General features: G+C 37.0%; 1 protein-coding gene across 4 annotated transcripts in view; it reads left to right on the top strand.

Annotated features, from left to right (window-relative positions):
- The window catches only part of LOC124110407, a 97,805-nt gene that overhangs the window by 41,458 nt on the left and 33,595 nt on the right, over positions 1-22,752 (top strand). For all 4 annotated transcript variants that reach the window (XM_048381193.1, XM_048381192.1, XM_048381191.1 and 1 more), the window contains exons 16-34: positions 937-1,059; positions 2,124-2,246; positions 3,311-3,433; positions 4,498-4,620; positions 5,685-5,807; positions 6,872-6,994; positions 8,059-8,181; positions 9,246-9,368; positions 10,433-10,555; positions 11,620-11,742; positions 12,807-12,929; positions 13,994-14,116; positions 15,130-15,252; positions 16,317-16,439; positions 17,453-17,575; positions 18,640-18,762; positions 19,827-19,949; positions 21,014-21,136; positions 22,201-22,323. In XM_048381193.1, coding sequence (XP_048237150.1) covers positions 937-1,059; positions 2,124-2,246; positions 3,311-3,433; positions 4,498-4,620; positions 5,685-5,807; positions 6,872-6,994; positions 8,059-8,181; positions 9,246-9,368; positions 10,433-10,555; positions 11,620-11,742; positions 12,807-12,929; positions 13,994-14,116; positions 15,130-15,252; positions 16,317-16,439; positions 17,453-17,575; positions 18,640-18,762; positions 19,827-19,949; positions 21,014-21,136; positions 22,201-22,323 — 2,337 coding nt within the window. The remainder of the gene's footprint in view (positions 1-936; positions 1,060-2,123; positions 2,247-3,310; positions 3,434-4,497; positions 4,621-5,684; positions 5,808-6,871; positions 6,995-8,058; positions 8,182-9,245; positions 9,369-10,432; positions 10,556-11,619; positions 11,743-12,806; positions 12,930-13,993; positions 14,117-15,129; positions 15,253-16,316; positions 16,440-17,452; positions 17,576-18,639; positions 18,763-19,826; positions 19,950-21,013; positions 21,137-22,200; positions 22,324-22,752) is intronic.

Genomic DNA, 22,752 nt, shown 5'->3' with positions numbered 1-22,752 from the left:
GTAAGTTCGTACTTTCATCATTATGTATTACACACACAGAGACTGACAAAACAGATACGAATAGTGCCATACTATCAATGCAGTGTGAATAAAATAATGTGTTCGTAAGACGCTACATGTATACATTACATAACACTTGCACACAGGTTATCCCAATTTTAAATGTAAACTACAAAAGGAAATCTTTTCAAACAGACATGTTTTATGAAGGGTAATTTTAAAGGTCATATTCTGTTTGAGATAATGCAACGCAATTCATGAAAAAATGTATATTATTATTAATAATTATTTAATGTTTGTAGGCCATCAAATGAGTTGAACAACAAATATCTTACAATCTTCGTCTATTTCAAATACACATTGCAAACAAGGAAACATGTCTTGCCGTCCTTTGTAATGTGGGTTAGTTGTACTTTCCAAAGGGATGTACACACGCTGCCTTTTTCATTATAGTTATCAATGTTGTCATGAAAAGATTTGTAATAATTGGTAATGGGAAATCAAAAAAAGTCCATTTAACATGTTTCTCAACAACCACACACACACACACAAACACACACGCGCGCACACACACACATACACGCGAACGCACACGCACACACGCACACGTCAGTGTTCACACCAATATATACTACCAAACAGAAGTTGAACATGCAAACCTAACGGTAATAAATGGAGATGTTTCCTAAGGAGATGGAATCCACTGTTTTACACTGTGGTCATTAAAATATGTTGAAATGATTATTGAAGGAACTCTAAATATTGCTCTTTACGTGCATCTCAACTACTAGACAAAGACGTCAGTGCCCAAGCCAAGGTGATATTTATCAGTGAGCAAGAACATGCCCGTGACTGATATTATGGACCTGCAGTATGTTATAAGTTGAATCAACACAATCTGTAAAGTAAGCACCTTTTGCTCTTGTTTTCGCCAAGGTCGGTGTCATAAAAGACGTTGCCGCAATGGGGGCACTTGCAAGCAGATTGGACCCTTGAAATGGAAATGTTTATGTCGACGTGGATTCAGAGGCAGGAGGTGTAGAAGGAAAGTTGGTGTAGGTGAGTGTCCGTGTCCATGTTTTTATAAACGGAGAATAGGTGACCATTTCAAAATGGCATGTACAAGTTGAGATTAGCTATACAGTCAACACTGTTATATACAGTTAGTTCCGTTATGGTTGTGTAAGGTAAGTTCGTACTTTCATCATTATGTATTACACACACAGAGACTGACAGAACAGATACGAATAGTGCCATACTATCAATGCAGTGTGAATAAAATAATGTGTTCGTAAGACGCTACATGTATACATTACATAACACTTGCACACAGGTTATCCCAATTTTAAATGTAAACTACAAAAGGAAATCTTTTCAAACAGACATGTTTTATGAAGGGTAATTTTAAAGGTCATATTCTGTTTGAGATAATGCAACGCAATTCATGAAAAAATGTATATTATTATTAATAATTATTTAATGTTTGTAGGCCATCAAATGAGTTGAACAACAAATATCTTACAATCTTCGTCTATTTCAAATACACATTGCAAACAAGGAAACATGTCTTGCCGTCCTTTGTAATGTGGGTTAGTTGTACTTTCCAAAGGGATGTACACACGCTGCCTTTTTCATTATAGTTATCAATGTTGTCATGAAAAGATTTGTAATAATTGGTAATGGGAAATCAAAAAAAGTCCATTTAACATGTTTCTCAACAACCACACACACACACACAAACACACACGCGCGCACACACACACATACACGCGAACGCACACGCACACACGCACACGTCAGTGTTCACACCAATATATACTACCAAACAGAAGTTGAACATGCAAACCTAACGGTAATAAATGGAGATGTTTCCTAAGGAGATGGAATCCACTGTTTTACACTGTGGTCATTAAAATATGTTGAAATGATTATTGAAGGAACTCTAAATATTGCTCTTTACGTGCATCTCAACTACTAGACAAAGACGTAAGTGCCCAAGCCAAGGTGATATTTATCAGTGAGCAAGAACATGCCCGTGACTGATATTATGGACCTGCAGTATGTTATAAGTTGAATCAACACAATCTGTAAAGTAAGCACCTTTTGCTCTTGTTTTCGCCAAGGTCGGTGTCATAAAAGACGTTGCCGCAATGGGGGCACTTGCAAGCAGATTGGACCCTTGAAATGGAAATGTTTATGTCGACGTGGATTCAGAGGCAGGAGGTGTAGAAGGAAAGTTGGTGTAGGTGAGTGTCCGTGTCCATGTTTTTATAAACGGAGAATAGGTGACCATTTCAAAATGGCATGTACAAGTTGAGATTAGCTATACAGTCAACACTGTTATATACAGTTAGTTCCGTTATGGTTGTGTAAGGTAAGTTCGTACTTTCATCATTATGTATTACACACACAGAGACTGACAAAACAGATACGAATAGTGCCATACTATCAATGCAGTGTGAATAAAATAATGTGTTCGTAAGACGCTACATGTATACATTACATAACACTTGCACACAGGTTATCCCAATTTTAAATGTAAACTACAAAAGGAAATCTTTTCAAACAGACATGTTTTATGAAGGGTAATTTTAAAGGTCATATTCTGTTTGAGATAATGCAACGCAATTCATGAAAAAATGTATATTATTATTAATAATTATTTAATGTTTGTAGGCCATCAAATGAGTTGAACAACAAATATCTTACAATCTTCGTCTATTTCAAATACACATTGCAAACAAGGAAACATGTCTTGCCGTCCTTTGTAATGTGGGTTAGTTGTACTTTCCAAAGGGATGTACACACGCTGCCTTTTTCATTATAGTTATCAATGTTGTCATGAAAAGATTTGTAATAATTGGTAATGGGAAATCAAAAAAAGTCCATTTAACATGTTTCTCAACAACCACACACACACACACAAACACACACGCGCGCACACACACACATACACGCGAACGCACACGCACACACGCACACGTCAGTGTTCACACCAATATATACTACCAAACAGAAGTTGAACATGCAAACCTAACGGTAATAAATGGAGATGTTTCCTAAGGAGATGGAATCCACTGTTTTACACTGTGGTCATTAAAATATGTTGAAATGATTATTGAAGGAACTCTAAATATTGCTCTTTACGTGCATCTCAACTACTAGACAAAGACGTCAGTGCCCAAGCCAAGGTGATATTTATCAGTGAGCAAGAACATGCCCGTGACTGATATTATGGACCTGCAGTATGTTATAAGTTGAATCAACACAATCTGTAAAGTAAGCACCTTTTGCTCTTGTTTTCGCCAAGGTCGGTGTCATAAAAGACGTTGCCGCAATGGGGGCACTTGCAAGCAGATTGGACCCTTGAAATGGAAATGTTTATGTCGACGTGGATTCAGAGGCAGGAGGTGTAGAAGGAAAGTTGGTGTAGGTGAGTGTCCGTGTCCATGTTTTTATAAACGGAGAATAGGTGACCATTTCAAAATGGCATGTACAAGTTGAGATTAGCTATACAGTCAACACTGTTATATACAGTTAGTTCCGTTATGGGTGTGTAAGGTAAGTTCGTACTTTCATCATTATGTATTACACACACAGAGACTGACAAAACAGATACGAATAGTGCCATACTATCAATGCAGTGTGAATAAAATAATGTGTTCGTAAGACGCTACATGTATACATTACATAACACTTGCACACAGGTTATCCCAATTTTAAATGTAAACTACAAAAGGAAATCTTTTCAAACAGACATGTTTTATGAAGGGTAATTTTAAAGGTCATATTCTGTTTGAGATAATGCAACGCAATTCATGAAAAAATGTATATTATTATTAATAATTATTTAATGTTTGTAGGCCATCAAATGAGTTGAACAACAAATATCTTACAATCTTCGTCTATTTCAAATACACATTGCAAACAAGGAAACATGTCTTGCCGTCCTTTGTAATGTGGGTTAGTTGTACTTTCCAAAGGGATGTACACACGCTGCCTTTTTCATTATAGTTATCAATGTTGTCATGAAAAGATTTGTAATAATTGGTAATGGGAAATCAAAAAAAGTCCATTTAACATGTTTCTCAACAACCACACACACACACACAAACACACACGCGCGCACACACACACATACACGCGAACGCACACGCACACACGCACACGTCAGTGTTCACACCAATATATACTACCAAACAGAAGTTGAACATGCAAACCTAACGGTAATAAATGGAGATGTTTCCTAAGGAGATGGAATCCACTGTTTTACACTGTGGTCATTAAAATATGTTGAAATGATTATTGAAGGAACTCTAAATATTGCTCTTTACGTGCATCTCAACTACTAGACAAAGACGTCAGTGCCCAAGCCAAGGTGATATTTATCAGTGAGCAAGAACATGCCCGTGACTGATATTATGGACCTGCAGTATGTTATAAGTTGAATCAACACAATCTGTAAAGTAAGCACCTTTTGCTCTTGTTTTCGCCAAGGTCGGTGTCATAAAAGACGTTGCCGCAATGGGGGCACTTGCAAGCAGATTGGACCCTTGAAATGGAAATGTTTATGTCGACGTGGATTCAGAGGCAGGAGGTGTAGAAGGAAAGTTGGTGTAGGTGAGTGTCCGTGTCCATGTTTTTATAAACGGAGAATAGGTGACCATTTCAAAATGGCATGTACAAGTTGAGATTAGCTATACAGTCAACACTGTTATATACAGTTAGTTCCGTTATGGTTGTGTAAGGTAAGTTCGTACTTTCATCATTATGTATTACACACACAGAGACTGACAAAACAGATACGAATAGTGCCATACTATCAATGCAGTGTGAATAAAATAATGTGTTCGTAAGACGCTACATGTATACATTACATAACACTTGCACACAGGTTATCCCAATTTTAAATGTAAACTACAAAAGGAAATCTTTTCAAACAGACATGTTTTATGAAGGGTAATTTTAAAGGTCATATTCTGTTTGAGATAATGTAACGCAATTCATGAAAAAATGTATATTATTATTAATAATTATTTAATGTTTGTAGGCCATCAAATGAGTTGAACAACAAATATCTTACAATCTTCGTCTATTTCAAATACACATTGCAAACAAGGAAACATGTCTTGCCGTCCTTTGTAATGTGGGTTAGTTGTACTTTCCAAAGGGATGTACACACGCTGCCTTTTTCATTATAGTTATCAATGTTGTCATGAAAAGATTTGTAATAATTGGTAATGGGAAATCAAAAAAAGTCCATTTAACATGTTTCTCAACAACCACACACACACACACAAACACACGCGCGCGCACACACACACATACACGCGAACGCACACGCACACACGCACACGTCAGTGTTCACACCAATATATACTACCAAACAGAAGTTGAACATGCAAACCTAACGGTAATAAATGGAGATGTTTCCTAAGGAGATGGAATCCACTGTTTTACACTGTGGTCATTAAAATATGTTGAAATGATTATTGAAGGAACTCTAAATATTGCTCTTTACGTGCATCTCAACTACTAGACAAAGACGTCAGTGCCCAAGCCAAGGTGATATTTATCAGTGAGCAAGAACATGCCCGTGACTGATATTATGGACCTGCAGTATGTTATAAGTTGAATCAACACAATCTGTAAAGTAAGCACCTTTTGCTCTTGTTTTCGCCAAGGTCGGTGTCATAAAAGACGTTGCCGCAATGGGGGCACTTGCAAGCAGATTGGACCCTTGAAATGGAAATGTTTATGTCGACGTGGATTCAGAGGCAGGAGGTGTAGAAGGAAAGTTGGTGTAGGTGAGTGTCCGTGTCCATGTTTTTATAAACGGAGAATAGGTGACCATTTCAAAATGGCATGTACAAGTTGAGATTAGCTATACAGTCAACACTGTTATATACAGTTAGTTCCGTTATGGTTGTGTAAGGTAAGTTCGTACTTTCATCATTATGTATTACACACACAGAGACTGACAAAACAGATACGAATAGTGCCATACTATCAATGCAGTGTGAATAAAATAATGTGTTCGTAAGATGCTACATGTATACATTACATAACACTTGCACACAGGTTATCCCAATTTTAAATGTAAACTACAAAAGGAAATCTTTTCAAACAGACATGTTTTATGAAGGGTAATTTTAAAGGTCATATTCTGTTTGAGATAATGCAACGCAATTCATGAAAAAATGTATATTATTATTAATAATTATTTAATGTTTGTAGGCCATCAAATGAGTTGAACAACAAATATCTTACAATCTTCGTCTATTTCAAATACACATTGCAAACAAGGAAACATGTCTTGCCGTCCTTTGTAATGTGGGTTAGTTGTACTTTCCAAAGGGATGTACACACGCTGCCTTTTTCATTATAGTTATCAATGTTGTCATGAAAAGATTTGTAATAATTGGTAATGGGAAATCAAAAAAAGTCCATTTAACATGTTTCTCAACAACCACACACACACACACAAACACACACGCGCGCACACACACACATACACGCGAACGCACACGCACACACGCACACGTCAGTGTTCACACCAATATATACTACCAAACAGAAGTTGAACATGCAAACCTAACGGTAATAAATGGAGATGTTTCCTAAGGAGATGGAATCCACTGTTTTACACTGTGGTCATTAAAATATGTTGAAATGATTATTGAAGGAACTCTAAATATTGCTCTTTACGTGCATCTCAACTACTAGACAAAGACGTCAGTGCCCAAGCCAAGGTGATATTTATCAGTGAGCAAGAACATGCCCGTGACTGATATTATGGACCTGCAGTATGTTATAAGTTGAATCAACACAATCTGTAAAGTAAGCACCTTTTGCTCTTGTTTTCGCCAAGGTCGGTGTCATAAAAGACGTTGCCGCAATGGGGGCACTTGCAAGCAGATTGGACCCTTGAAATGGAAATGTTTATGTCGACGTGGATTCAGAGGCAGGAGGTGTAGAAGGAAAGTTGGTGTAGGTGAGTGTCCGTGTCCATGTTTTTATAAACGGAGAATAGGTGACCATTTCAAAATGGCATGTACAAGTTGAGATTAGCTATACAGTCAACACTGTTATATACAGTTAGTTCCGTTATGGTTGTGTAAGGTAAGTTCGTACTTTCATCATTATGTATTACACACACAGAGACTGACAAAACAGATACGAATAGTGCCATACTATCAATGCAGTGTGAATAAAATAATGTGTTCGTAAGACGCTAAATGTATACATTACATAACACTTGCACACAGGTTATCCCAATTTTAAATGTAAACTACAAAAGGAAATCTTTTCAAACAGACATGTTTTATGAAGGGTAATTTTAAAGGTCATATTCTGTTTGAGATAATGCAACGCAATTCATGAAAAAATGTATATTATTATTAATAATTATTTAATGTTTGTAGGCCATCAAATGAGTTGAACAACAAATATCTTACAATCTTCGTCTATTTCAAATACACATTGCAAACAAGGAAACATGTCTTGCCGTCCTTTGTAATGTGGGTTAGTTGTACTTTCCAAAGGGATGTACACACGCTGCCTTTTTCATTATAGTTATCAATGTTGTCATGAAAAGATTTGTAATAATTGGTAATGGGAAATCAAAAAAAGTCCATTTAACATGTTTCTCAACAACCACACACACACACACAAACACACACGCGCGCACACACACACATACACGCGAACGCACACGCACACACGCACACGTCAGTGTTCACACCAATATATACTACCAAACAGAAGTTGAACATGCAAACCTAACGGTAATAAATGGAGATGTTTCCTAAGGAGATGGAATCCACTGTTTTACACTGTGGTCATTAAAATATGTTGAAATGATTATTGAAGGAACTCTAAATATTGCTCTTTACGTGCATCTCAACTACTAGACAAAGACGTCAGTGCCCAAGCCAAGGTGATATTTATCAGTGAGCAAGAACATGCCCGTGACTGATATTATGGACCTGCAGTATGTTATAAGTTGAATCAACACAATCTGTAAAGTAAGCACCTTTTGCTCTTGTTTTCGCCAAGGTCGGTGTCATAAAAGACGTTGCCGCAATGGGGGCACTTGCAAGCAGATTGGACCCTTGAAATGGAAATGTTTATGTCGACGTGGATTCAGAGGCAGGAGGTGTAGAAGGAAAGTTGGTGTAGGTGAGTGTCCGTGTCCATGTTTTTATAAACGGAGAATAGGTGACCATTTCAAAATGGCATGTACAAGTTGAGATTAGCTATACAGTCAACACTGTTATATACAGTTAGTTCCGTTATGGTTGTGTAAGGTAAGTTCGTACTTTCATCATTATGTATTACACACACAGAGACTGACAAAACAGATACGAATAGTGCCATACTATCAATGCAGTGTGAATAAAATAATGTGTTCGTAAGACGCTACATGTATACATTACATAACACTTGCACACAGGTTATCCCAATTTTAAATGTAAACTACAAAAGGAAATCTTTTCAAACAGACATGTTTTATGAAGGGTAATTTTAAAGGTCATATTCTGTTTGAGATAATGCAACGCAATTCATGAAAAAATGTATATTATTATTAATAATTATTTAATGTTTGTAGGCCATCAAATGAGTTGAACAACAAATATCTTACAGTCTTCGTCTATTTCAAATACACATTGCAAACAAGGAAACATGTCTTGCCGTCCTTTGTAATGTGGGTTAGTTGTACTTTCCAAAGGGATGTACACACGCTGCCTTTTTCATTATAGTTATCAATGTTGTCATGAAAAGATTTGTAATAATTGGTAATGGGAAATCAAAAAAAGTCCATTTAACATGTTTCTCAACAACCACACACACACACACAAACACACACGCGCGCACACACACACATACACGCGAACGCACACGCACACACGCACACGTCAGTGTTCACACCAATATATACTACCAAACAGAAGTTGAACATGCAAACCTAACGGTAATAAATGGAGATGTTTCCTAAGGAGATGGAATCCACTGTTTTACACTGTGGTCATTAAAATATGTTGAAATGATTATTGAAGGAACTCTAAATATTGCTCTTTACGTGCATCTCAACTACTAGACAAAGACGTCAGTGCCCAAGCCAAGGTGATATTTATCAGTGAGCAAGAACATGCCCGTGACTGATATTATGGACCTGCAGTATGTTATAAGTTGAATCAACACAATCTGTAAAGTAAGCACCTTTTGCTCTTGTTTTCGCCAAGGTCGGTGTCATAAAAGACGTTGCCGCAATGGGGGCACTTGCAAGCAGATTGGACCCTTGAAATGGAAATGTTTATGTCGACGTGGATTCAGAGGCAGGAGGTGTAGAAGGAAAGTTGGTGTAGGTGAGTGTCCGTGTCCATGTTTTTATAAACGGAGAATAGGTGACCATTTCAAAATGGCATGTACAAGTTGAGATTAGCTATACAGTCAACACTGTTATATACAGTTAGTTCCGTTATGGTTGTGTAAGGTAAGTTCGTACTTTCATCATTATGTATTACACACACAGAGACTGACAAAACAGATACGAATAGTGCCATACTATCAATGCAGTGTGAATAAAATAATGTGTTCGTAAGACGCTACATGTATACATTACATAACACTTGCACACAGGTTATCCCAATTTTAAATGTAAACTACAAAAGGAAATCTTTTCAAACAGACATGTTTTATGAAGGGTAATTTTAAAGGTCATATTCTGTTTGAGATAATGCAACGCAATTCATGAAAAAATGTATATTATTATTAATAATTATTTAATGTTTGTAGGCCATCAAATGAGTTGAACAACAAATATCTTACAATCTTCGTCTATTTCAAATACACATTGCAAACAAGGAAACATGTCTTGCCGTCCTTTGTAATGTGGGTTAGTTGTACTTTCCAAAGGGATGTACACACGCTGCCTTTTTCATTATAGTTATCAATGTTGTCATGAAAAGATTTGTAATAATTGGTAATGGGAAATCAAAAAAAGTCCATTTAACATGTTTCTCAACAACCACACACACACACACAAACACACACGCGCGCACACACACACATACACGCGAACGCACACGCACACACGCACACGTCAGTGTTCACACCAATATATACTACCAAACAGAAGTTGAACATGCAAACCTAACGGTAATAAATGGAGATGTTTCCTAAGGAGATGGAATCCACTGTTTTACACTGTGGTCATTAAAATATGTTGAAATGATTATTGAAGGAACTCTAAATATTGCTCTTTACGTGCATCTCAACTACTAGACAAAGACGTCAGTGCCCAAGCCAAGGTGATATTTATCAGTGAGCAAGAACATGCCCGTGACTGATATTATGGACCTGCAGTATGTTATAAGTTGAATCAACACAATCTGTAAAGTAAGCACCTTTTGCTCTTGTTTTCGCCAAGGTCGGTGTCATAAAAGACGTTGCCGCAATGGGGGCACTTGCAAGCAGATTGGACCCTTGAAATGGAAATGTTTATGTCGACGTGGATTCAGAGGCAGGAGGTGTAGAAGGAAAGTTGGTGTAGGTGAGTGTCCGTGTCCATGTTTTTATAAACGGAGAATAGGTGACCATTTCAAAATGGCATGTACAAGTTGAGATTAGCTATACAGTCAACACTGTTATATACAGTTAGTTCCGTTATGGGTGTGTAAGGTAAGTTCGTACTTTCATCATTATGTATTACACACACAGAGACTGACAAAACAGATACGAATAGTGCCATACTATCAATGCAGTGTGAATAAAATAATGTGTTCGTAAGACGCTACATGTATACATTACATAACACTTGCACACAGGTTATCCCAATTTTAAATGTAAACTACAAAAGGAAATCTTTTCAAACAGACATGTTTTATGAAGGGTAATTTTAAAGGTCATATTCTGTTTGAGATAATGCAACGCAATTCATGAAAAAATGTATATTATTATTAATAATTATTTAATGTTTGTAGGCCATCAAATGAGTTGAACAACAAATATCTTACAATCTTCGTCTATTTCAAATACACATTGCAAACAAGGAAACATGTCTTGCCGTCCTTTGTAATGTGGGTTAGTTGTACTTTCCAAAGGGATGTACACACGCTGCCTTTTTCATTATAGTTATCAATGTTGTCATGAAAAGATTTGTAATAATTGGTAATGGGAAATCAAAAAAAGTCCATTTAACATGTTTCTCAACAACCACACACACACACACAAACACACACGCGCGCACACACACACATACACGCGAACGCACACGCACACACGCACACGTCAGTGTTCACACCAATATATACTACCAAACAGAAGTTGAACATGCAAACCTAACGGTAATAAATGGAGATGTTTCCTAAGGAGATGGAATCCACTGTTTTACACTGTGGTCATTAAAATATGTTGAAATGATTATTGAAGGAACTCTAAATATTGCTCTTTACGTGCATCTCAACTACTAGACAAAGACGTCAGTGCCCAAGCCAAGGTGATATTTATCAGTGAGCAAGAACATGCCCGTGACTGATATTATGGACCTGCAGTATGTTATAAGTTGAATCAACACAATCTGTAAAGTAAGCACCTTTTGCTCTTGTTTTCGCCAAGGTCGGTGTCATAAAAGACGTTGCCGCAATGGGGGCACTTGCAAGCAGATTGGACCCTTGAAATGGAAATGTTTATGTCGACGTGGATTCAGAGGCAGGAGGTGTAGAAGGAAAGTTGGTGTAGGTGAGTGTCCGTGTCCATGTTTTTATAAACGGAGAATAGGTGACCATTTCAAAATGGCATGTACAAGTTGAGATTAGCTATACAGTCAACACTGTTATATACAGTTAGTTCCGTTATGGTTGTGTAAGGTAAGTTCGTACTTTCATCATTATGTATTACACACACAGAGACTGACAAAACAGATACGAATAGTGCCATACTATCAATGCAGTGTGAATAAAATAATGTGTTCGTAAGACGCTACATGTATACATTACATAACACTTGCACACAGGTTATCCCAATTTTAAATGTAAACTACAAAAGGAAATCTTTTCAAACAGACATGTTTTATGAAGGGTAATTTTAAAGGTCATATTCTGTTTGAGATAATGCAACGCAATTCATGAAAAAATGTATATTATTATTAATAATTATTTAATGTTTGTAGGCCATCAAATGAGTTGAACAACAAATATCTTACAATCTTCGTCTATTTCAAATACACATTGCAAACAAGGAAACATGTCTTGCCGTCCTTTGTAATGTGGGTTAGTTGTACTTTCCAAAGGGATGTACACACGCTGCCTTTTTCATTATAGTTATCAATGTTGTCATGAAAAGATTTGTAATAATTGGTAATGGGAAATCAAAAAAAGTCCATTTAACATGTTTCTCAACAACCACACACACACACACAAACACACACGCGCGCACACACACACATACACGCGAACGCACACGCACACACGCACACGTCAGTGTTCACACCAATATATACTACCAAACAGAAGTTGAACATGCAAACCTAACGGTAATAAATGGAGATGTTTCCTAAGGAGATGGAATCCACTGTTTTACACTGTGGTCATTAAAATATGTTGAAATGATTATTGAAGGAACTCTAAATATTGCTCTTTACGTGCATCTCAACTACTAGACAAAGACGTCAGTGCCCAAGCCAAGGTGATATTTATCAGTGAGCAAGAACATGCCCGTGACTGATATTATGGACCTGCAGTATGTTATAAGTTGAATCAACACAATCTGTAAAGTAAGCACCTTTTGCTCTTGTTTTCGCCAAGGTCGGTGTCATAAAAGACGTTGCCGCAATGGGGGCACTTGCAAGCAGATTGGACCCTTGAAATGGAAATGTTTATGTCGACGTGGATTCAGAGGCAGGAGGTGTAGAAGGAAAGTTGGTGTAGGTGAGTGTCCGTGTCCATGTTTTTATAAACGGAGAATAGGTGACCATTTCAAAATGGCATGTACAAGTTGAGATTAGCTATACAGTCAACACTGTTATATACAGTTAGTTCCGTTATGGTTGTGTAAGGTAAGTTCGTACTTTCATCATTATGTATTACACACACAGAGACTGACAAAACAGATACGAATAGTGCCATACTATCAATGCAGTGTGAATAAAATAATGTGTTCGTAAGACGCTACATGTATACATTACATAACACTTGCACACAGGTTATCCCAATTTTAAATGTAAACTACAAAAGGAAATCTTTTCAAACAGACATGTTTTATGAAGGGTAATTTTAAAGGTCATATTCTGTTTGAGATAATGCAACGCAATTCATGAAAAAATGTATATTATTATTAATAATTATTTAATGTTTGTAGGCCATCAAATGAGTTGAACAACAAATATCTTACAATCTTCGTCTATTTCAAATACACATTGCAAACAAGGAAACATGTCTTGCCGTCCTTTGTAATGTGGGTTAGTTGTACTTTCCAAAGGGATGTACACACGCTGCCTTTTTCATTATAGTTATCAATGTTGTCATGAAAAGATTTGTAATAATTGGTAATGGGAAATCAAAAAAAGTCCATTTAACATGTTTCTCAACAACCACACACACACACACAAACACACACGCGCGCACACACACACATACACGCGAACGCACACGCACACACGCACACGTCAGTGTTCACACCAATATATACTACCAAACAGAAGTTGAACATGCAAACCTAACGGTAATAAATGGAGATGTTTCCTAAGGAGATGGAATCCACTGTTTTACACTGTGGTCATTAAAATATGTTGAAATGATTATTGAAGGAACTCTAAATATTGCTCTTTACGTGCATCTCAACTACTAGACAAAGACGTCAGTGCCCAAGCCAAGGTGATATTTATCAGTGAGCAAGAACATGCCCGTGACTGATATTATGGACCTGCAGTATGTTATAAGTTGAATCAACACAATCTGTAAAGTAAGCACCTTTTGCTCTTGTTTTCGCCAAGGTCGGTGTCATAAAAGACGTTGCCGCAATGGGGGCACTTGCAAGCAGATTGGACCCTTGAAATGGAAATGTTTATGTCGACGTGGATTCAGAGGCAGGAGGTGTAGAAGGAAAGTTGGTGTAGGTGAGTGTCCGTGTCCATGTTTTTATAAACGGAGAATAGGTGACCATTTCAAAATGGCATGTACAAGTTGAGATTAGCTATACAGTCAACACTGTTATATACAGTTAGTTCCGTTATGGTTGTGTAAGGTAAGTTCGTACTTTCATCATTATGTATTACACACACAGAGACTGACAAAACAGATACGAATAGTGCCATACTATCAATGCAGTGTGAATAAAATAATGTGTTCGTAAGACGCTACATGTATACATTACATAACACTTGCACACAGGTTATCCCAATTTTAAATGTAAACTACAAAAGGAAATCTTTTCAAACAGACATGTTTTATGAAGGGTAATTTTAAAGGTCATATTCTGTTTGAGATAATGCAACGCAATTCATGAAAAAATGTATATTATTATTAATAATTATTTAATGTTTGTAGGCCATCAAATGAGTTGAACAACAAATATCTTACAATCTTCGTAATGTGGGTTAGTTGTACTTTCCAAAGGGATGTACACACGCTGCCTTTTTCATTATAGTTATCAATGTTGTCATGAAAAGATTTGTAATAATTGGTAATGGGAAATCAAAAAAAGTCCATTTAACATGTTTCTCAACAACCACACACACACACACAAACACACACGCGCGCACACATACACATACACGCGAACGCACACGCACACACGCACACGTCAGTGTTCACACCAATATATACTACCAAACAGAAGTTGAACATGCAAACCTAACGGTAATAAATGGAGATGTTTCCTAAGGAGATGGAATCCACTGTTTTACACTGTGGTCATTAAAATATGTTGAAATGATTATTGAAGGAACTCTAAATATTGCTCTTTACGTGCATCTCAACTACTAGACAAAGACGTCAGTGCCCAAGCCAAGGTGATATTTATCAGTGAGCAAGAACATGCCCGTGACTGATATTATGGACCTGCAGTATGTTATAAGTTGAATCAACACAATCTGTAAAGTAAGCACCTTTTGCTCTTGTTTTCGCCAAGGTCGGTGTCATAAAAGACGTTGCCGCAATGGGGGCACTTGCAAGCAGATTGGACCCTTGAAATGGAAATGTTTATGTCGACGTGGATTCAGAGGCAGGAGGTGTAGAAGGAAAGTTGGTGTAGGTGAGTGTCCGTGTCCATGTTTTTATAAACGGAGAATAGGTGACCATTTCAAAATGGCATGTACAAGTTGAGATTAGCTATACAGTCAACACTGTTATATACAGTTAGTTCCGTTATGGGTGTGTAAGGTAAGTTCGTACTTTCATCATTATGTATTACACACACAGAGACTGACAAAACAGATACGAATAGTGCCATACTATCAATGCAGTGTGAATAAAATAATGTGTTCGTAAGACGCTACATGTATACATTACATAACACTTGCACACAGGTTATCCCAATTTTAAATGTAAACTACAAAAGGAAATCTTTTCAAACAGACATGTTTTATGAAGGGTAATTTTAAAGGTCATATTCTGTTTGAGATAATGCAACGCAATTCATGAAAAAATGTATATTATTATTAATAATTATTTAATGTTTGTAGGCCATCAAATGAGTTGAACAACAAATATCTTACAATCTTCGTCTATTTCAAATACACATTGCAAACAAGGAAACATGTCTTGCCGTCCTTTGTAATGTGGGTTAGTTGTACTTTCCAAAGGGATGTACACACGCTGCCTTTTTCATTATAGTTATCAATGTTGTCATGAAAAGATTTGTAATAATTGGTAATGGGAAATCAAAAAAAGTCCATTTAACATGTTTCTCAACAACCACACACACACACACAAACACACACGCGCGCACACACACACATACACGCGAACGCACACGCACACACGCACACGTCAGTGTTCACACCAATATATACTACCAAACAGAAGTTGAACATGCAAACCTAACGGTAATAAATGGAGATGTTTCCTAAGGAGATGGAATCCACTGTTTTACACTGTGGTCATTAAAATATGTTGAAATGATTATTGAAGGAACTCTAAATATTGCTCTTTACGTGCATCTCAACTACTAGACAAAGACGTCAGTGCCCAAGCCAAGGTGATATTTATCAGTGAGCAAGAACATGCCCGTGACTGATATTATGGACCTGCAGTATGTTATAAGTTGAATCAACACAATCTGTAAAGTAAGCACCTTTTGCTCTTGTTTTCGCCAAGGTCGGTGTCATAAAAGACGTTGCCGCAATGGGGGCACTTGCAAGCAGATTGGACCCTTGAAATGGAAATGTTTATGTCGACGTGGATTCAGAGGCAGGAGGTGTAGAAGGAAAGTTGGTGTAGGTGAGTGTCCGTGTCCATGTTTTTATAAACGGAGAATAGGTGACCATTTCAAAATGGCATGTACAAGTTGAGATTAGCTATACAGTCAACACTGTTATATACAGTTAGTTCCGTTATGGTTGTGTAAGGTAAGTTCGTACTTTCATCATTATGTATTACACACACAGAGACTGACAAAACAGATACGAATAGTGCCATACTATCAATGCAGTGTGAATAAAATAATGTGTTCGTAAGACGCTACATGTATACATTACATAACACTTGCACACAGGTTATCCCAATTTTAAATGTAAACTACAAAAGGAAATCTTTTCAAACAGACATGTTTTATGAAGGGTAATTTTAAAGGTCATATTCTGTTTGAGATAATGCAACGCAATTCATGAAAAAATGTATATTATTATTAATAATTATTTAATGTTTGTAGGCCATCAAATGAGTTGAACAACAAATATCTTACAATCTTCGTAATGTGGGTTAGTTGTACTTTCCAAAGGGATGTACACACGCTGCCTTTTTCATTATAGTTATCAATGTTGTCATGAAAAGATTTGTAATAATTGGTAATGGGAAATCAAAAAAAGTCCATTTAACATGTTTCTCAACAACCACACACACACACACAAACACACACGCGCGCACACACACACATACACGCGAACGCACACGCACACACGCACACGTCAGTGTTCACACCAATATATACTACCAAACAGAAGTTGAACATGCAAACCTAACGGTAATAAATGGAGATGTTTCCTAAGGAGATGGAATCCACTGTTTTACACTGTGGTCATTAAAATATGTTGAAATGATTATTGAAGGAACTCTAAATATTGCTCTTTACGTGCATCTCAACTACTAGACAAAGACGTCAGTGCCCAAGCCAAGGTGATATTTATCAGTGAGCAAGAACATGCCCGTGACTGATATTATGGACCTGCAGTATGTTATAAGTTGAATCAACACAATCTGTAAAGTAAGCACCTTTTGCTCTTGTTTTCGCCAAGGTCGGTGTCATAAAAGACGTTGCCGCAATGGGGGCACTTGCAAGCAGATTGGACCCTTGAAATGGAAATGTTTATGTCGACGTGGATTCAGAGGCAGGAGGTGTAGAAGGAAAGTTGGTGTAGGTGAGTGTCCGTGTCCATGTTTTTATAAACGGAGAATAGGTGACCATTTCAAAATGGCATGTACAAGTTGAGATTAGCTATACAGTCAACACTGTTATATACAGTTAGTTCCGTTATGGTTGTGTAAGGTAAGTTCGTACTTTCATCATTATGTATTACACACACAGAGACTGACAAAACAGATACGAATAGTGCCATACTATCAATGCAGTGTGAATAAAATAATGTGTTCGTAAGACGCTACATGTATACATTACATAACACTTGCACACAGGTTATCCCAATTTTAAATGTAAACTACAAAAGGAAATCTTTTCAAACAGACATGTTTTATGAAGGGTAATTTTAAAGGTCATATTCTGTTTGAGATAATGCAACGCAATTCATGAAAAAATGTATATTATTATTAATAATTATTTAATGTTTGTAGGCCATCAAATGAGTTGAACAACAAATATCTTACAATCTTCGTCTATTTCAAATACACATTGCAAACAAGGAAACATGTCTTGCCGTCCTTTGTAATGTGGGTTAGTTGTACTTTCCAAAGGGATGTACACACGCTGCCTTTTTCATTATAGTTATCAATGTTGTCATGAAAAGATTTGTAATAATTGGTAATGGGAAATCAAAAAAAGTCCATTTAACATGTTTCTCAACAACCACACACACACACACAAACACACACGCGCGCACACACACACATACACGCGAACGCACACGCACACACGCACACGTCAGTGTTCACACCAATATATACTACCAAACAGAAGTTGAACATGCAAACCTAACGGTAATAAATGGAGATGTTTCCTAAGGAGATGGAATCCACTGTTTTACACTGTGGTCATTAAAATATGTTGAAATGATTATTGAAGGAACTCTAAATATTGCTCTTTACGTGCATCTCAACTACTAGACAAAGACGTCAGTGCCCAAGCCAAGGTGATATTTATCAGTGAGCAAGAACATGCCCGTGACTGATATTATGGACCTGCAGTATGTTATAAGTTGAATCAACACAATCTGTAAAGTAAGCACCTTTTGCTCTTGTTTTCGCCAAGGTCGGTGTCATAAAAGACGTTGCCGCAATGGGGGCACTTGCAAGCAGATTGGACCCTTGAAATGGAAATGTTTATGTCGACGTGGATTCAGAGGCAGGAGGTGTAGAAGGAAAGTTGGTGTAGGTGAGTGTCCGTGTCCATGTTTTTATAAACGGAGAATAGGTGACCATTTCAAAATGGCATGTACAAGTTGAGATTAGCTATACAGTCAACACTGTTATATACAGTTAGTTCCGTTATGGTTGTGTAAGGTAAGTTCGTACTTTCATCATTATGTATTACACACACAGAGACTGACAAAACAGATACGAATAGTGCCATACTATCAATGCAGTGTGAATAAAATAATGTGTTCGTAAGACGCTAAATGTATACATTACATAACACTTGCACACAGGTTATCCCAATTTTAAATGTAAACTACAAAAGGAAATCTTTTCAAACAGACATGTTTTATGAAGGGTAATTTTAAAGGTCATATTCTGTTTGAGATAATGCAACGCAATTCATGAAAAAATGTATATTATTATTAATAATTATTTAATGTTTGTAGGCCATCAAATGAGTTGAACAACAAATATCTTACAATCTTCGTCTATTTCAAATACACATTGCAAACAAGGAAACATGTCTTGCCGTCCTTTGTAATGTGGGTTAGTTGTACTTTCCAAAGGGATGTACACACGCTGCCTTTTTCATTATAGTTATCAATGTTGTCATGAAAAGATTTGTAATAATTGGTAATGGGAAATCAAAAAAAGTCCATTTAACATGTTTCTCAACAACCACACACACACACACAAACACACACGCGCGCACACACACACATACACGCGAACGCACACGCACACACGCACACGTCAGTGTTCACACCAATATATACTACCAAACAGAAGTTGAACATGCAAACCTAACGGTAATAAATGGAGATGTTTCCTAAGGAGATGGAATCCACTGTTTTACACTGTGGTCATTAAAATATGTTGAAATGATTATTGAAGGAACTCTAAATATTGCTCTTTACGTGCATCTCAACTACTAGACAAAGACGTCAGTGCCCAAGCCAAGGTGATATTTATCAGTGAGCAAGAACATGCCCGTGACTGATATTATGGACCTGCAGTATGTTATAAGTTGAATCAACACAATCTGTAAAGTAAGCACCTTTTGCTCTTGTTTTCGCCAAGGTCGGTGTCATAAAAGACGTTGCCGCAATGGGGGCACTTGCAAGCAGATTGGACCCTTGAAATGGAAATGTTTATGTCGACGTGGATTCAGAGGCAGGAGGTGTAGAAGGAAAGTTGGTGTAGGTGAGTGTCCGTGTCCATGTTTTTATAAACGGAGAATAGGTGACCATTTCAAAATGGCATGTACAAGTTGAGATTAGCTATACAGTCAACACTGTTATATACAGTTAGTTCCGTTATGGTTGTGTAAGGTAAGTTCGTACTTTCATCATTATGTATTACACACACAGAGACTGACAAAACAGATACGAATAGTGCCATACTATCAATGCAGTGTGAATAAAATAATGTGTTCGTAAGACGCTACATGTATACATTACATAACACTTGCACACAGGTTATCCCAATTTTAAATGTAAACTACAAAAGGAAATCTTTTCAAACAGACATGTTTTATGAAGGGTAATTTTAAAGGTCATATTCTGTTTGAGATAATGCAACGCAATTCATGAAAAAATGTATATTATTATTAATAATTATTTAATGTTTGTAGGCCATCAAATGAGTTGAACAACAAATATCTTACAATCTTCGTCTATTTCAAATACACATTGCAAACAAGGAAACATGTCTTGCCGTCCTTTGTAATGTGGGTTAGTTGTACTTTCCAAAGGGATGTACACACGCTGCCTTTTTCATTATAGTTATCAATGTTGTCATGAAAAGATTTGTAATAATTGGTAATGGGAAATCAAAAAAAGTCCATTTAACATGTTTCTCAACAACCACACACACACACACAAACACACACGCGCGCACACACACACATACACGCGAACGCACACGCACACACGCACACGTCAGTGTTCACACCAATATATACTACCAAACAGAAGTTGAACATGCAAACCTAACGGTAATAAATGGAGATGTTTCCTAAGGAGATGGAATCCACTGTTTTACACTGTGGTCATTAAAATATGTTGAAATGATTATTGAAGGAACTCTAAATATTGCTCTTTACGTGCATCTCAACTACTAGACAAAGACGTCAGTGCCCAAGCCAAGGTGATATTTATCAGTGAGCAAGAACATGCCCGTGACTGATATTATGGACCTGCAGTATGTTATAAGTTGAATCAACACAATCTGTAAAGTAAGCACCTTTTGCTCTTGTTTTCGCCAAGGTCGGTGTCATAAAAGACGTTGCCGCAATGGGGGCACTTGCAAGCAGATTGGACCCTTGAAATGGAAATGTTTATGTCGACGTGGATTCAGAGGCAGGAGGTGTAGAAGGAAAGTTGGTGTAGGTGAGTGTCCGTGTCCATGTTTTTATAAACGGAGAATAGGTGACCATTTCAAAATGGCATGTACAAGTTGAGATTAGCTATACAGTCAACACTGTTATATACAGTTAGTTCCGTTATGGTTGTGTAAGGTAAGTTCGTACTTTCATCATTATGTATTACACACACAGAGACTGACAAAACAGATACGAATAGTGCCATACTATCAATGCAGTGTGAATAAAATAATGTGTTCGTAAGACGCTAAATGTATACATTACATAACACTTGCACACAGGTTATCCCAATTTTAAATGTAAACTACAAAAGGAAATCTTTTCAAACAGACATGTTTTATGAAGGGTAATTTTAAAGGTCATATTCTGTTTGAGATAATGCAACGCAATTCATGAAAAAATGTATATTATTATTAATAATTATTTAATGTTTGTAGGCCATCAAATGAGTTGAACAACAAATATCTTACAATCTTCGTCTATTTCAAATACACATTGCAAACAAGGAAACATGTCTTGCCGTCCTTTGTAATGTGGGTTAGTTGTACTTTCCAAAGGGATGTACACACGCTGCCTTTTTCATTATAGTTATCAATGTTGTCATGAAAAGATTTGTAATAATTGGTAATGGGAAATCAAAAAAAGTCCATTTAACATGTTTCTCAACAACCACACACACACACACAAACACACACGCGCGCACACACACACATACACGCGAACGCACACGCACACACGCACACGTCAGTGTTCACACCAATATATACTACCAAACAGAAGTTGAACATGCAAACCTAACGGTAATAAATGGAGATGTTTCCTAAGGAGATGGAATCCACTGTTTTACACTGTGGTCATTAAAATATGTTGAAATGATTATTGAAGGAACTCTAAATATTGCTCTTTACGTGCATCTCAACTACTAGACAAAGACGTCAGTGCCCAAGCCAAGGTGATATTTATCAGTGAGCAAGAACATGCCCGTGACTGATATTATGGACCTGCAGTATGTTATAAGTTGAATCAACACAATCTGTAAAGTAAGCACCTTTTGCTCTTGTTTTCGCCAAGGTCGGTGTCATAAAAGACGTTGCCGCAATGGGGGCACTTGCAAGCAGATTGGACCCTTGAAATGGAAATGTTTATGTCGACGTGGATTCAGAGGCAGGAGGTGTAGAAGGAAAGTTGGTGTAGGTGAGTGTCCGTGTCCATGTTTTTATAAACGGAGAATAGGTGACCATTTCAAAATGGCATGTACAAGTTGAGATTAGCTATACAGTCAACACTGTTATATACAGTTAGTTCCGTTATGGTTGTGTAAGGTAAGTTCGTACTTTCATCATTATGTATTACACACACAGAGACTGACAAAACAGATACGAATAGTGCCATACTATCAATGCAGTGTGAATAAAATAATGTGTTCGTAAGACGCTACATGTATACATTACATAACACTTGCACACAGGTTATCCCAATTTTAAATGTAAACTACAAAAGGAAATCTTTTCAAACAGACATGTTTTATGAAGGGTAATTTTAAAGGTCATATTCTGTTTGAGATAATGCAACGCAATTCATGAAAAAATGTATATTATTATTAATAATTATTTAATGTTTGTA

This window comes from Haliotis rufescens, unplaced genomic scaffold (genome assembly GCF_023055435.1).
Source record: "Haliotis rufescens isolate VD_foot unplaced genomic scaffold, xgHalRufe1.0.p SCAF_36, whole genome shotgun sequence".
Classification (NCBI taxonomy): domain Eukaryota; kingdom Metazoa; phylum Mollusca; class Gastropoda; order Lepetellida; family Haliotidae; genus Haliotis; species Haliotis rufescens.
The sequence above is the reverse complement of the archived record's forward strand: the minus strand, read 5'-3'. Positions and strand labels throughout refer to the sequence as shown.